Source organism: Trematomus bernacchii, unplaced genomic scaffold, assembly GCF_902827165.1.
Source record: "Trematomus bernacchii unplaced genomic scaffold, fTreBer1.1, whole genome shotgun sequence".
NCBI lineage: Eukaryota > Metazoa > Chordata > Actinopteri > Perciformes > Nototheniidae > Trematomus > Trematomus bernacchii.
The window spans coordinates 9394276-9408835 of record NW_022987477.1 but is presented as its reverse complement, the minus strand read 5'-3'; the positions used below and the strand labels follow the sequence as shown (position 1 = coordinate 9408835).

General features: G+C 40.6%; 1 protein-coding gene across 1 annotated transcript in view; it reads right to left on the bottom strand.

Annotated features, from left to right (window-relative positions):
* The window catches only part of cnksr2a (connector enhancer of kinase suppressor of Ras 2a), a 52918-nt gene extending 41937 nt beyond the window's left edge, over positions 1-10981 (bottom strand). The window contains exon 1 of the mRNA XM_034147926.1: positions 10380-10981. Coding sequence (XP_034003817.1) covers positions 10380-10443 — 64 coding nt within the window. The 5' untranslated portion in view covers positions 10444-10981. The remainder of the gene's footprint in view (positions 1-10379) is intronic.
* Between the last annotated feature and the right edge of the window lie 3579 nt (positions 10982-14560).

The following is a 14560-nucleotide window of genomic DNA, read 5'->3' as shown; positions in this document are numbered from 1 at the left end:
TCAGAGGGGCTTGGGGGGGTGGCTCCTTATTTTCATCTAAAGTAACAGACAGAGAATCAGCACTTTAGAAACAGGGCTGAAACAGAGGGGGTTTATGGGATGCTACAATGATCTGTTTGGTATTTCAAGCCAAACACTTCAGAGACATGTTTGTATCTGAGACCTATAATATATTGATGAAAAACATTATAATAGGGGACCTTTAAGCTAATTAGAAGGTCAGCGATTCCATCCCTGGCCAGTGCAGTCTAGTGGTTGAAGGACTGCAGGACAGCCAATATACTAACAATTGTTTCATCCATTCTTGGCTCTCCCTCCCCAAAGAGGTTAATGCTCTCAACACAAAGTTTGTACCTGGAACAAGAGTCAAAAAGTGGAATAAAGAAGTAATAGTTGGGTAATCAGGCAGTCATCCAGGAATGACTTAACTCTCTGTTGGATTGTGTAATGTCTGTGTTGTGAGTGGGACAGTCTCTTTAGATCTGCAAGTGTGTGAGTGTGTAAGTGGGTGGGTGGGTGTGTGCTTTGATAATTGTTAGTGTGCATGTGTGTGTGTTCTTTTGGCCTGACCGGGTTTGCTGAGTCAAAGGAAAGCAGAGCAAGACAGAGCGGCTGAACTGTAGCCCCTGGCTCCCAAAACAATGAATGTATCTAGCTTCTAACCTCTTAACAAACAGCCAACTGGCATACCCACTCCAAACTCACACATACCTCTGAGGGATGAGCATTGATTTCCCCCTCTTCAAGTCCCTGCTTTATAATAAACTCATCTATTATCACAACACTTACAAAGATGTGGAAAGAAATGTACGGTGGAAAAAAGGAGAGAAAAAAGAAGACGTAAAGGAGGAAGAGAAAGAATACTCATAAGCCAACTGCTAAATTGCATGCAAACTATTTCACACACACACACACACACACACACACACACACACACACACACACACACACACACACACACACACATTCCATCTCTCCATCAGAGACAAGCAAACAGCATTTGTCGCTTTCCGCACCCTCCTATTGCTTCCTCCCCCTCCACAGCCACCACATCTGAATTTAAAACAAGTTGGAACCTAAAATCCATAATATTTTCAAAAATTAAACAAAGATTTGATGGCCTACTAGCAATCCGATTTGAATATAAGCCTTCTTCTTTCAACCATTATCTCATTTTTTATGGAATCTAGACAAATTGATTCCACTATCTGGACCCCCGAACACTTCAAGTCGATGAGCGATAACTCGGCTCACAGCTCCCACTGACAAGCATGAAAGACCATAATAAGAATAAAGACATCAAACAGATCAGATGAGATTTGTGTGGCTTCTATAGCTTTAATGCTGGGTGAAGGTCACTTGAGGTACACTTAAGGTTCATTGACACTTCTACTGCACACTTGTTCAGAGTAAAATATTTGTATATATATTATCTCTGTGTTTAAGGCAGGAGGCAATTAGTGTAGCTAAGCTTAAAGTCTGAATATAGGGGTAAGCAGCTAGCGCTAGCCTGACTCTAAATAAAGATTATAAATATGCCTGTAGCACCTTAAAAACCCATTAACAAGATGCCTCCCGTTAACAGTGAGTTTCCAATATCAACTTAAAAGGTAACATGTTGTTTTTTTCCCTGCCCACAAAGAGGCCACCAGTATGATAAATAATTAAATCTAGCTCAAAATTAATCAGCTACAATATTAAAATGCAGCTTATATTCAACGATCATTATATTAGATAACCCATAACACAATATACAACTCTGAAAACTACACCTTGCTGCTCATACCTTCAAACAACTTTGGTGTCTGAGCACTTTTTCCCTGTCATCATGTGTGTGTTAATCAGTGCTAATGGCAGTGGGTTCAGAAAAAAAGACGTGAAAATGATTAAAACAATGTTGGCTCTCACAGGCAGAGTGTTACTATAGCTGAGAGAGCAGAGCGAGGCAGGGAAGCAGAAGGGGGGATGTACACTGTGTAGCAAAAGTTCACTGATAATCAGCATCGCTTATCACTGGCAGTGAGGGAGAGCGTGAATGCCCTGAATACTGATGAGTCCAATTGTGAGCGACATCAGCGGGCACGTACACACCCACGCAGAGTGAGACAGAAACTGACAGTGCTACACAGCTGATATATACATACAGCATAATTATGTATAAGATTTCCTTGTTACTGTTCACAGCTTTTTTGTCAAATGAGCCCTTTCATAAGAACTCAAGTACCACATCATCAACTGCAGTATGTATTGATTTAAGCTATTTTACTATCTATTCAATACGTTAATTTTAGTTTAAGCTTTTTATTCATTAAGTTGAGCTATTTTAACCCTTTATTTCGTACCTAACCATTTCTACCATATATGCTTTACTGTAAAAAAACATATTTTGTTAATTAATTACTTTAAGCTAACAAAAAAGTTTCAACTGTTAATATATTTCTACATTATTTTATTAACTTACCATAAATGTTGGCCGATTTTGCAAAAACACCTTCAGATAACTTTTTCCACTGTTAATCCATTACAACTTAATATTTCAACCATTTACCTTTAAGCTAACTTTTATTTACCAATTAAGTAGCTATTTTTTAAGGACATGTTTGCTTTTAACTTTTAGCTTACTCTTCAACTTCTCTCCTTGCTGACCAACTGTTTTTTTCTTTACAGTGTCAACACTAGGGAGGGATATCACGATATTCAATTTGATGCACGCTAAAAAAATAAAAACATGTTTTTCCTACTGTATTTATTCAAGCTGTCTGTCTCAAGCTTCCAATAGCTACTGTACCTTCAGTACTACAGAAACCACTGTGACGTTTTTAGAATTGTGTAATAACTTGGTACCAAAGCGTGGGTCCTCTTGACATCTCTGCTCAACACTACAACTCCAATCATACTTTACTTCTTTTAATTATCTGTAACCCTTGACAACTGGAGAAGTACCACCTGGGGAACAAGACCTCCCCTTGTTGAGAGTCACTTTTTTGTCTAAATGCTACAATGCACCCACCCAGGTTTTTCTAGAATTACAGGTTCAATAAAATATCTGTATGTGTTTGTTGTGAAATGGAGCCTAATATGTACAATCATGCACTCACATCTGTGTATGTACAGAATGTGAGTTCATATTTTTGACTGGTACAGAAAAAGTGTGATTCATAGCTGACTCACACACTTAACTCCCACAAAGGCACACTTTTCACAACAGCAGGCGAGCCAAACTCCCACAAACACCCTCTCTCACACCTCTCTCTCTCTCTCACACACACACACACACACACACACACACACACACACACACACACACACACACACACACACACACACACACACACACAGTCATCTAATAAAACTAGATTTTGCTATAACTTCTGGGATGTTTGGGAGTTCTCAAAAATATCTGGGCCTGTAGGGTTGTGTCATCTGTTCAGAGCACATTAGGCTCCGAAAACAATCAAAGGAAGACTAGCATTTACTGTGTACATGGAATTTAAATGCAAGATGTAAGAATCCCAGTGGCTGTCAAAAGTGAGTTAATGGCAGGTTTATGCAAGTTTAAATCCCAGTCATCGTGGTTGATTTTGCATGGGGGGAATAAAGCTAGCGATTTACTCTATTGAAAAAAATGGCAGGCTTTTGGTGACTGTAAATGCATTCTTTTACTGTGTGTTTCTCTGCTTACTTTTCTGGTTTGCCTCTTTAGCTTCACATTTTGGGCGTATTTAAGAAATGTTTGAATCTTTTTTAAATTGCTACTGTGTTTTTGTCTCTTGAAGCTAATTGTTTGGGGGCTCCAGCCAAATAGTCACGCTGTTTTTTCTCAACCCTCTGTCCATATGCAACATGTGGTTGAAATAAAGTTTTCATAAATCCACTACATGCAACTTGCTTAGCACCAAACAACAGTTATTGTTTTTTTTTTTCTTGTCCATTTGGAATAAATCATTCATACATTCACAGTGTAGGTGGAAAAAGTGAACCCCTAGACTTCACCAAAAAAGAATTGAGAACTGTTGATTTACATAAAGCTGGTTTCCGACTAATCTCCAAGAGTTTTGTTATTAATCAGTTCCCAGTTAAGTCACATTTTCGAGAAAATGTAGTACTGTGGCTAGTCTCCCTCGAAGTGGGCGCCCAGCAAAGATGACTCCAAAGGTATAATGCAAAGAAGACAATGAGGTAAAAAAGTACTTGAGAGTAGCAGCTAAAGGCTTGTAGGTATCATTGGAACCAGTTAACATCTCAGTTCATGATTCTCCTATAAGCAAAACTCAGTCATGGTGTCCATCTGTTCAATAGAGCCTTTTCCTAGACCTTTTATCTTATTTATTACTACGCTTTTATGACAAAGGGTGAAACACAGTGCAATATCTTTCATAAGAAGGAATCCCCAATGAGTATCTGGTCTCAAATCTATGTTTTGTCATGAAAAATACACGTAAGATTTGACGCGGTCGGTATCAGGGTGACAGTGCAGTCTCAAATAAAACTTCAGGTAAACACTGACACACTGAGAAAACCACCTGGTTCAGAGACACGCCAGGAAGCCAAAACCCTAACAGCAGTGAGAGAGAGTGGCAAGCACAAGTCCACATCTCCAGGAAACTGCAAGGTAAGGGTGCTGTCATGCCACCTTCAACACAGGACTTTTCAAGACAGCCTCGAGCCAACAAGCCATACCGGAGGAAAAGTCCCATGAGGGGCAATTTAGCTAATCCTGATAATGCCCGGGGAATACATTTGTGCAAGGGAAGTGAGGAAATCAATTGTTTTTGTGTGAAAAATGTAAAACAGGATGTGGATCAACATTTGTAATTTCATATAGAATATAGTATATTACTCTTGATCTGTACCATTCACTTTTTGTTTTGGCTTCAGATTTGCTAATGCAACATTGACGCATAATCAAAAACGTGCAGACCTTTACCAAATGCCTGGGTGCAGTTGTGATTAGGGATGTCCCGATCACCTTTTTTTGCTCCCGATCCGATTCCGATCATTTGATTTTGACAATCTGCCGATACCGATTTTTCCCGATCCGATCTTTATGCAATGCATTAAGAGGAAAAAAAAGGTAACAGATAACGGCTGGTCATCCAACGCGATGAATTCAGCTATCTTGGCTGTTATTTTTTTGGCCTTTTCACTGTTCTGGGGTAGTTTCTCTTTCCTTTTAAAAGTCTCTGAAAGTGTCGGTTGTTTCAGTGCCGTTACCTGAGTGGCCGCTGTGTACTCGTCGTGTTGTTGTTGGTGGTGTTTGTATTAGATTGGTCATGTTGAACGTAGCTCTGTTCTTTCCACCACGCGGAACCTCCGCCTTGCAAACATTGCATCTGGCTGTTACACTGCCTTCGCTTTCAATTTTATAATACTTCCAAACTCCTGACATTTTCTCTGTCCCGACTCCCGAGTCACCAGCTGAACGTAGCCTCTTGTTAGCTTACTGCTACTATTAGACACTGCGCCCACTCTGTTGCCAGATTTGAGAGAAATAAGCAACCAGGTCTATGAAAACAAGCCCAAAAGACACATACATGATGTTGTGTAATTTTAACCCAAAACTAAGGCCTCAGGATGACTTTAAGACGTGAACATGGTCATTTTTGTTTTGTAACATTAAATAAAATGTATAAAAATATTTTATAAAAAAAAAAAAAAAAAAAAAAAAAAAAATTCCGATCCCCGATTTTTTTCTCCCGATCCCCGATCACGTGAAAATCACGTGATCGGCTCCGATCCCCGATCACGTGATCGGATCGGGACATCCCTAGTTGTGATCTGTGCATTTTTTTAGACACACACAGATATCATATATCATGTTCCCCTCTGTCGCGACAGACACACCCAAGAGACCCAGCATAAACCAAATACCATACTGAAGCATGACACGTGTGTTTGGTGTTGCGGGTGTGTGCGAGCGCAAATGTAGGACCCGGGTGGAGCCTTCTGTTCAAAGCGGGTGTGTGTGTGTCTGTCAGCTGTTCTGCACAGACGGTCTGAGACCAACAACTCACCATCCACCCCCACACACACATAGACACATACACCAACACCACACACACACACACACACACACACACACACACACACACACACACACACACACACACACACACACACACACACACACACACACACACACACACACACACACACACACACACACACACAGGTCAGACATAAACACATGCCATATATGACCAACCGATAACCCATCCAACGAAGAGGCTCTGAGAAATAGAACACCATGTAAATCAGACAATTGTGGCGATGTTCAGCTTAATAAGCCTTGTTCAACATAATTTATTTAGCTAATACTACAGCGGGCTGCAGGCGAACCAAGTCCGCGTTTCGCTGCATTCCTTGATCTCCAGTTATAACGCCGGAGTCCACCGCCCGGAACTAACGGAGCCGCAGGGGGCTCCGGGACGCCGGCTGGAGCTGGACGCCGGCTGGAGCTAGCCGCCTGCGGCTCCGTTAGCTCCGGCAGCCACCACTGGGATAATTGGTTCCCCTTTTAACATTTGCTCCCGTTTAGCATTATGGGCGTCATAGCCATATACTATGAAAGTCTTACCCAAGGCTGAATCATAAACTAAACTGTATATATATATATATATACATGTATAAAGGGTTACGTCCTTAGCTGGCTAATAAGCTACATAACAAGCTAAGCTAACAAGCACACAAACACCTGCTAACGGGGTTAACATGTATAATATTATCATTTTAGACTTCTTGGAAGTTCTGTTAGTACATTCAAGCGCACAGCACGACATTTTAATTGTCTGGTATTTGTAACAATATTCCCTAAAAGGCACAATCACCACGAACACGGCTAAAGGGTCAAGTACAGTAACTACAACTAACTAACGTTGTAGCCTAGTAGAGTGGACAATTTGCTGTTAGCTGACAGTGAGGCACGTACCTGTCCATCAAAGTGACCACGCCCTAATTTATGCAAAGACTTTAAGACCTAATATAAATAAAAGGGTCGCGTTAGAAAACAATTCACTCACAGATTCATAATCATGAAGGTGGAATCTAACTATATCCATAATAATATGTATTGCATCCAGGGGTAGAAACATGTTTTTTTCTGCTGTAAAATTGGGCATTTTAACATGGGGGTCTATGGAAATTGCTCCTTTCTGCAGTCATCGCCTATCGGCCAATATCTGAACTGCAGTTTGTGGCACTTCCGTATTGGCGTCCCGGCTCTTCCCCAGAGTTTGCCGCTTGGTCAACAGGAGTGACAGTCCGCACACACACAAGACCGCAATTATGGCAGAAGCAAAAAAGCCCAAAATATATAATTTTCACTCCGAGTGGGAGGATGATTATTTTTGTATCTATTCCAATTCAAAGTCCATCTGTCTCATCTGCAATGCGAGCGTGGCTTTATCGAAGAAGGGTAATTTAGGAGCGGCATTTCAAAACAGTGCACAAACGCTACGAGACGGAATTCCCTCCTAATTCTGCCCTACGCTCCCAAAAGGTGAGGGACCTGAAAGGACAGCTAAATGCACAGCAGTCCATTTTCACCAGGCCCAACAACAAGAGCAAGGCTGCTACCATAGCATCTTATCATGTCAGTCACGTTCTTGCGAAACACATGAAGTCTTTCAAAGACGGCGAAGTTGTGAAAGAAGCATTCCTGGAGGCTGCCGACGCGCTTTTTGGGGACAGTAAAAATAACAGTAGCATTTCAACAGGTTTTTGATATAATAAAAACTCAAGTTAGATACCGTTATTAATCAGCTGTAAGTTTTAGTTTATTTGAACTTATTCATTATAATTATTGTACAAAATGGTATAAGAATGCAAACTTAAATTGATTATAGTCTATTATCAATTCAGGTTAAGAAACTAGTGTTGCTTGCATCCTATTTTAAAGGCATTTATGTTTTATGCAATAAACAGACATGATGAATAACAATGATGTCTAGGGATGGATATAGAGAACCGGTACTAAGTCAGTACCGGTAGCCGATTGGACGGTATCGGTATACCGTTAAGCCGCTGGACAAACGGTGCTGCTATCGGTATATGAATTACGCTACTTCCTTAGTTTAAACAATTATGGTTGGTTGGGAACCCTCATCCCGTGTGACGTATCCGGTTTGAGTACCCCTCTGATTGGCCACTGTGAATGCCACTCGTCATCTCTCCTAACAGCGCTCTTATTATTGTGAGACTCCCGGGGGCAGACGCAACATCTTACAAGCGTCTCAAGGCTTCTTAACATTTAACAACCTATTCATGATGCATACCCACTAAACGGGAAGAAACTCAGCTAAGACGATATTAACCATTTTAACCTACACGGAACAGAAGTCCAACACCAAGAGTCTAAATCAGCACTTAGCGAAACGGGCTAACGGCTACTTTAGAACTGGCAAAAGCGATCTTTTCTACGTCATGCTATCTGCACAAACGACATATCACATGAAAGCTGAGATTCCACAGATTCCATCGGTATAAGTCTCATCACTGTACGACCAAAACTCACTGAACTAGCAGCCAGGAAAGAGCAAGAAAACAACTTCACTTTACGTAGCCATGATGATAATGTCTTACCTTTGCTGTTTTGTGATCAAAAGTTGTGTTCAAGGGCATAAAAACGCTGCTGAAGGTTAATCCAATGTCTCTGTGTAACTTTAAAATGATTACTGATAATCTATCATTACAATTATAAATAATAAACGCAATAAACGGATTATAATGGCCGACTGGAGCTTCCGGTTTAGGAGGTGCGCACGCAGCGTCTCGTTTGAACTGAATAATGGTCATGTTTACATGGATTTATGAACTGCCGCCCCCCTTCCAGAGACACACTGTCAAACACACGCATACCTGCTTGGTATGACATTGAACAAGTTACATTCAATAATAAATACAAATAAATTACAATAAAATGACTGTTTTTTAATCTTCACATCTTGTAATCATGTCTATAATTTTGAGCACCAAATTATTGAAAAGTATCGATAAGAGTATCGAAAAATAACGGTATCGATAAGCATTATCGGTATCGGTATCGATAAAATCCTAACGATACCCATCCCTAATGATGTCTAATATTAGTCATATTGTTAGTCATTTTCTCAGTTTAGGTTGAGTGTGGGACTTTTGATCAGGCTGGGTTTTGTGATAAGATCTGTGATGCATCTTGGCGTTGTGTTAAAATAGAGATGTGGTTGAGATGATGATGTCCTGATAAGAGCCCTGTTAAATGTTGGCACTATTGTCTGCCGCCAAAATAAGTAAGCCTATAGACAGACCTCTTTATAAACTGCTGCATGACCTTCACATAGTCCCTTTTATGTCAAACCTAACATAACTTTTTAGTAGAGCTTGTACTAAAAGTGTTGGCATCACTATAACTGAGCTATTCACTTAAAATAAATTAGGTTGGATAATAAATCTGATTGAAAGTTTGTTTTTTACTGTGGTAGGTCCCTTGGGGAAGACGGTGTGTTATTGGCACTGCATGTAGAGCCTCAATGAGTTGTTACAAACTTGTTACAAATATATTGGCAACAACTTATGCGTTGTACTAACATATAAATAAAAATATGAACAAGCAAAACATCAGACCTAAAGGGACAATTGTTTGACTGTCACCACATTTAATTATTTTCCTTGATGTTTTATAACATTTTATCATTTTGGTAGCCCTTTCTTTCAATTTTTACGATTTTTCAATGCACTGGGAACCCGTCTCTCACCTTAGGGAAACAGAGAGGGCAGGTCAGTGAGTCCAGGGCCCTGGAAAGCGGTGAGGTCTGAGCGAGGGCCACTCTAAAGCTCATGGGCTTTAAAGCCAAATTAGAGTCGGTCGTGCTACATTGCCGCAGAGGAAATGTACCCACCCAAGGGCCAGCCAGAGCCCAAGTTTAGAAACTCAAATATAATTTTGGTTCATTATTAAACTGTGGCATGGTCAAGTTAGACTATGGCAGACCGCCATATTTAGATATTTTATGGTAAACACTTGTTCCTATAGGAGCGATAGGAGGCCTTATTAGGCTGTATCCAGGGGCCCTGTCTCATAATCTGTCCATTATAAGCTATTCGTTTTTAATATCTTTACTTATTTCCTAAATGTGGACCACCTCCCCTTCCAATATCCTTTTCGCACCCCTGCTCTTGTGAAGTTTGGACGGTTTTCCTCCTGTCACTCACACATTACATCACTGCTCATCAGGTGCCAGGATGATTCATGTACACACGCATACACACGCACACGCACACACACACACACACACACACACACACACACACACACACGTCCTTCTTACAGGTGTGTCGTTTATGCTTGATAATGAATGTATAATTTGCTTAAAGGCAAGCGAGTGTTTCTTTCTGTAGCCTACCTTTCATCCAGTCCACCACCTGACTCGTGCTCCATTTGCTCACCGGTTCCATCACCAGCGCCATCGAGGAAAACTTTGCGCCGACTCTCCGTTGCGCCCAAGCGATGATGTTAACCCAAAACAAAGCTCTGTCAGCCGGGCACCCTCCCGCCCTTCTGCCTCACTCCCTCCGCAGCCAGGTGACACCTTAATAACACTATCCCGGTGTGGTCCTCCCGCCCGTCGCTCAGCCCGGAGTCGTGTCCCGTTAACGCGGCGCAGCCCTCAGTGCGGGACAGTCCGGGCGTGTGTGCAGCGGACTCCGGTAGGCTACATTCCCCTGCTCGATACGGTCTGACATGTATCTCGTCCCCTCTTTTCTTCCCGCCTTCCCAGTGCGCCAAACCGTTCCCCTCGTAGTATGTATGCGAATGAGTGTGTGTGACATAGAGAGAGGAGTGTGTGTAGATGTGTGCGCAGCCGGTCCGGACCGTTACCGACAGCAGCAGAGTAGGATATATAAGTCACAACGGACTCATCAACTCTATCTCTCCCTCTCTCGCTCTTCCTCTTTATTGTTATGATTAAACCATGCACGCGCCCCGTGGGTGGCTTCGCGCGCACATCAGTTCCCTCTCGAGTGATACAATCATGCAGATGTGGGAAATATATTCTCAGAAGATGTTTAATCAGGCCGTGAGTGTATGAAAAAGATACAAAATATATATATGTGTGTGTGTGTGTGTGTGTGTGTGTGTGTGTGTGTGTGTGTGTGTGTGTGTGTGTGTGTGTGTGTGTGTGTGTGTGTGTGTGTGTGTGTGTGTGTGTGTGTGTGTACATCAAGCGGCAAACTCTGGGGAAGAGCCGGGACGCCAATACGGAAGTGCCACAAACTGCAGTTCATATATTGGCCGATAGGCGCTGTTAAAATGCCCAATTTTACAGCCGAAAAAAACATGTTTCTACCATAGACTGTATATATAAATGGACGTAGGGTCCGTGACGTCACCCATAGGATTCTGCAGAGTTGCCGAGAAGCCCTTAGTAGGCGGAGTCGGCCACTAACGGCTCGACAGTGACGTCAGAGTCTAACTCCCGCCTGCTCCAAATAAGGGCAAAGAGGCGGAGCCGAAGCGGGACCTGCTGCCTCCAAGCTGGAAGTAACAGAGCTAGCTCAAGCTAAGAAGCTAAGCTAACATGCTCCCCATCTGCACACTGCCGTCACATTTTACGTTTTTAAGGTAAGCGGACATGAAACTATTCAGCAAAACTATAAATAATAATCTAAGTTATTGAGTTTTTAGCATAATACTTCAGAATCTTAAAATCCCTTAACGTTTGTATGCAATGTGCTAAATGCAACACTGGAATCAAGCAAATATTAATATGTTTGCATGACATTAGTTGTTTATATTTTGCTATCACTTAATTATACGTTTAATACATTTAAGTCAAGCTAAGGTACATGTGATGGTAGCTAGTAAGTGCTCTTACCTGTGAGGCCTCCTCCAAACAGCATTATAACCAGACGGTATCATTAAAACTATAAGTACCAGTTCTACAGTAGGTCCTTGACTTTTGACAAACAATTCTAAAGACAAAATGTATTTAAAGACCAATCTTTATTTGAATGTGCCTCTTAACCTGAGATATTAGTTATACAGTAATAGTATTGACAATCTAAAAAAGCTGAGCAACTCAACAGTCAACTTTATATTTCTTATTGTCTAAAGCATTTATTATTTTCATTTTTCCCCTCTCATATTCAGTGTGGAGTGTGGACGGATTGAGACAGCGTGGTGTCCAGAGAGCTGCAGAGACTTCAGGGAGAAACCTCTGTGTGATGGACGTCCTGTCTGTTGGTTTGGCCGGAGAGGACTGAGGCTCTTTCCTCTGCGAGGAGGACCAGGCCTGATGGAGGAGCCCATGCTGGGCATAGCTGATACCAACTGCACAGGCCTTGTCTGTCACTTTATTTGACTAAATGTGTTTACTTATACATTGAATAGGTTTACACCTTCTGTCCATATGTGCTTTTTTATTTAAAACATGTTTGATTAACTTTTGGTTCACATTTCAATAAATTGAATTTGTATTTGCACTCCTTTTGTCCATTATTCTTACTAAAAATGTTAGATTACACATTCACATCTGACTGAAGATTGGCCCCATTTATTTGTGACGTTGCAAACTCTGCGGTACAAGGCACAAGTGATGTGAAGCTCATAAAGTGAGGCAAATAGAATTAATCAGCTGATGGAGTGTAGATGTGGATATAGGTGCATTCGATCAGCTGACTGTGTTTTCACAATAAAAGTAGTTTCTTAGTGAATGTCCTGTACTGGTCTTAAAATCTCATAACATCAGCTTTTAATTTTCCTCTTGGATGTTCTTCTTGACCCTCAGAGAAGGAGAAAATGTTGAGGCGTGTCTTCAGGCATGTCCTTTCCTCACAAAAATTACAGGAAACATAATTTTATTGTGTTATTTATGAAAGCGGTGTGTTTGTGTGTTTAGGGGCTGTAGATATAATTATTTTATATGTTGAGCTACAAAGACAATCAGATTATGAATGAACAGTATTAAATTCATCAACATTGAAATATATTTTATTATCAAAATAATATTGAACTGTTATCAAAACGTAGTGCAACTGTAGAAGCTTGCTCTGTTGTCTCACTGAAAGAATCACTTTTACCACGTTTTTTACAGACAATATTGAGAGATAAATAATAGCAGTTCTCACTATGTGTTAAATAGCTTTGCTTTCAATACCTTAAATTAGAAAGCTGACAAGTCATATTGCTTGTTAACATCTAAATGTAACCTTTTGCATGGAAAAAACCCTCAACTTCACTGATGTGTAGGTGATCTAGTATTTAGTATTGTTTAATGGAATGTATATCAGTGTATTAAAGTCAATACTTCATTTACTTAAACCAATATATTTCTTGATTCTTTGTACAGTATGAAAAAAGAGTATTTGTACCTGTGCTGAAGTTCACTGCTGTGAGGAGTCCAGTGCTGTCTCTCACTCTCTGGTCCAGCCTGTCTGCATCACCTGGACACTTTAAACAAACAGATATATATGTAAAGTACCATGTGTACAAACAATATAACTTATTCTCTTCTGTTGAACATGTTGGATTGTGTATTGCCCGAGTCAGGGTCCTTTTTATTTTACTGTAACTTTGGAAGTTGTGTTACCAATGCTTACTATTTATTTGATACCAATTTGGTAATGCAATTAATAAAAACAACAAGGTTTGGGTTCGTTCTTCAGATGACTGTGACGTTAATGTGTAAGCTCAATAATGAACTCCAGCTCAACCAACCATATTGTAATATCGAAGTAATCATCTTGAAATATGACATTAATAATTGTAATATACACACATCTTATTGTGAGGTTGATTTCACATACACTACTTCGACATTAGCCTGTCTACATACTCGAGCATAGCCAATTTAAATTAACCTTAGCGATGCATAAAGTTCCTACCTACATAATAAAATATCTCTCTAAGTTACAAGGATGACCTTATTTTATCAACCTCAAACAGAAGCCGTTTGTTCTACAGTATTATCCCACTTAACGCTTAACACTTGTCTATTTCGTTTTAACCTTTATATATACGGTCTATGGTTTTAACTTGGAGGCTACGAATAGCATCGTTAGCACCGATGTAGCTACCACTCGCTTACACGCTAACACATTCATTACGTAGCTGATTAAAATCATAAACACATAAATAAAGTACTCGAATTTCACTTACCCGCAAAACGGCATTCATGCACCGTCTGTTTTAAACCGCAGAGCGAGTCACAATAGTCCGATATATAAGCATGAAGAACAAACAAACACGGCCAGGGTCAAGTTGTGTTCCCTGGATGAACTGAGCAGGCAGAGTCCCTGTAGCTTCACGGAGCAGGCAGCTAGCAGAGAGACAAGAAGCTAACAGCAGCAGTGACTTGACAGAGCTGTCACTCAATGTGACCACGCCCTAATTTATGCAAAAACTTTAAGACCTAATATAAATAAAAGGGTCGCGTTAGAATACAATTCACTCACAGATTCATAATCATGAAGGTGGAATCTAACTATATACATAATAATATTTATTGGATCCATGGGTAGAAACATGTTTTTTTAGGCTGTAAAATTGGGCATTTTAACATGGGGGTCTATGGAAATTGCTCCT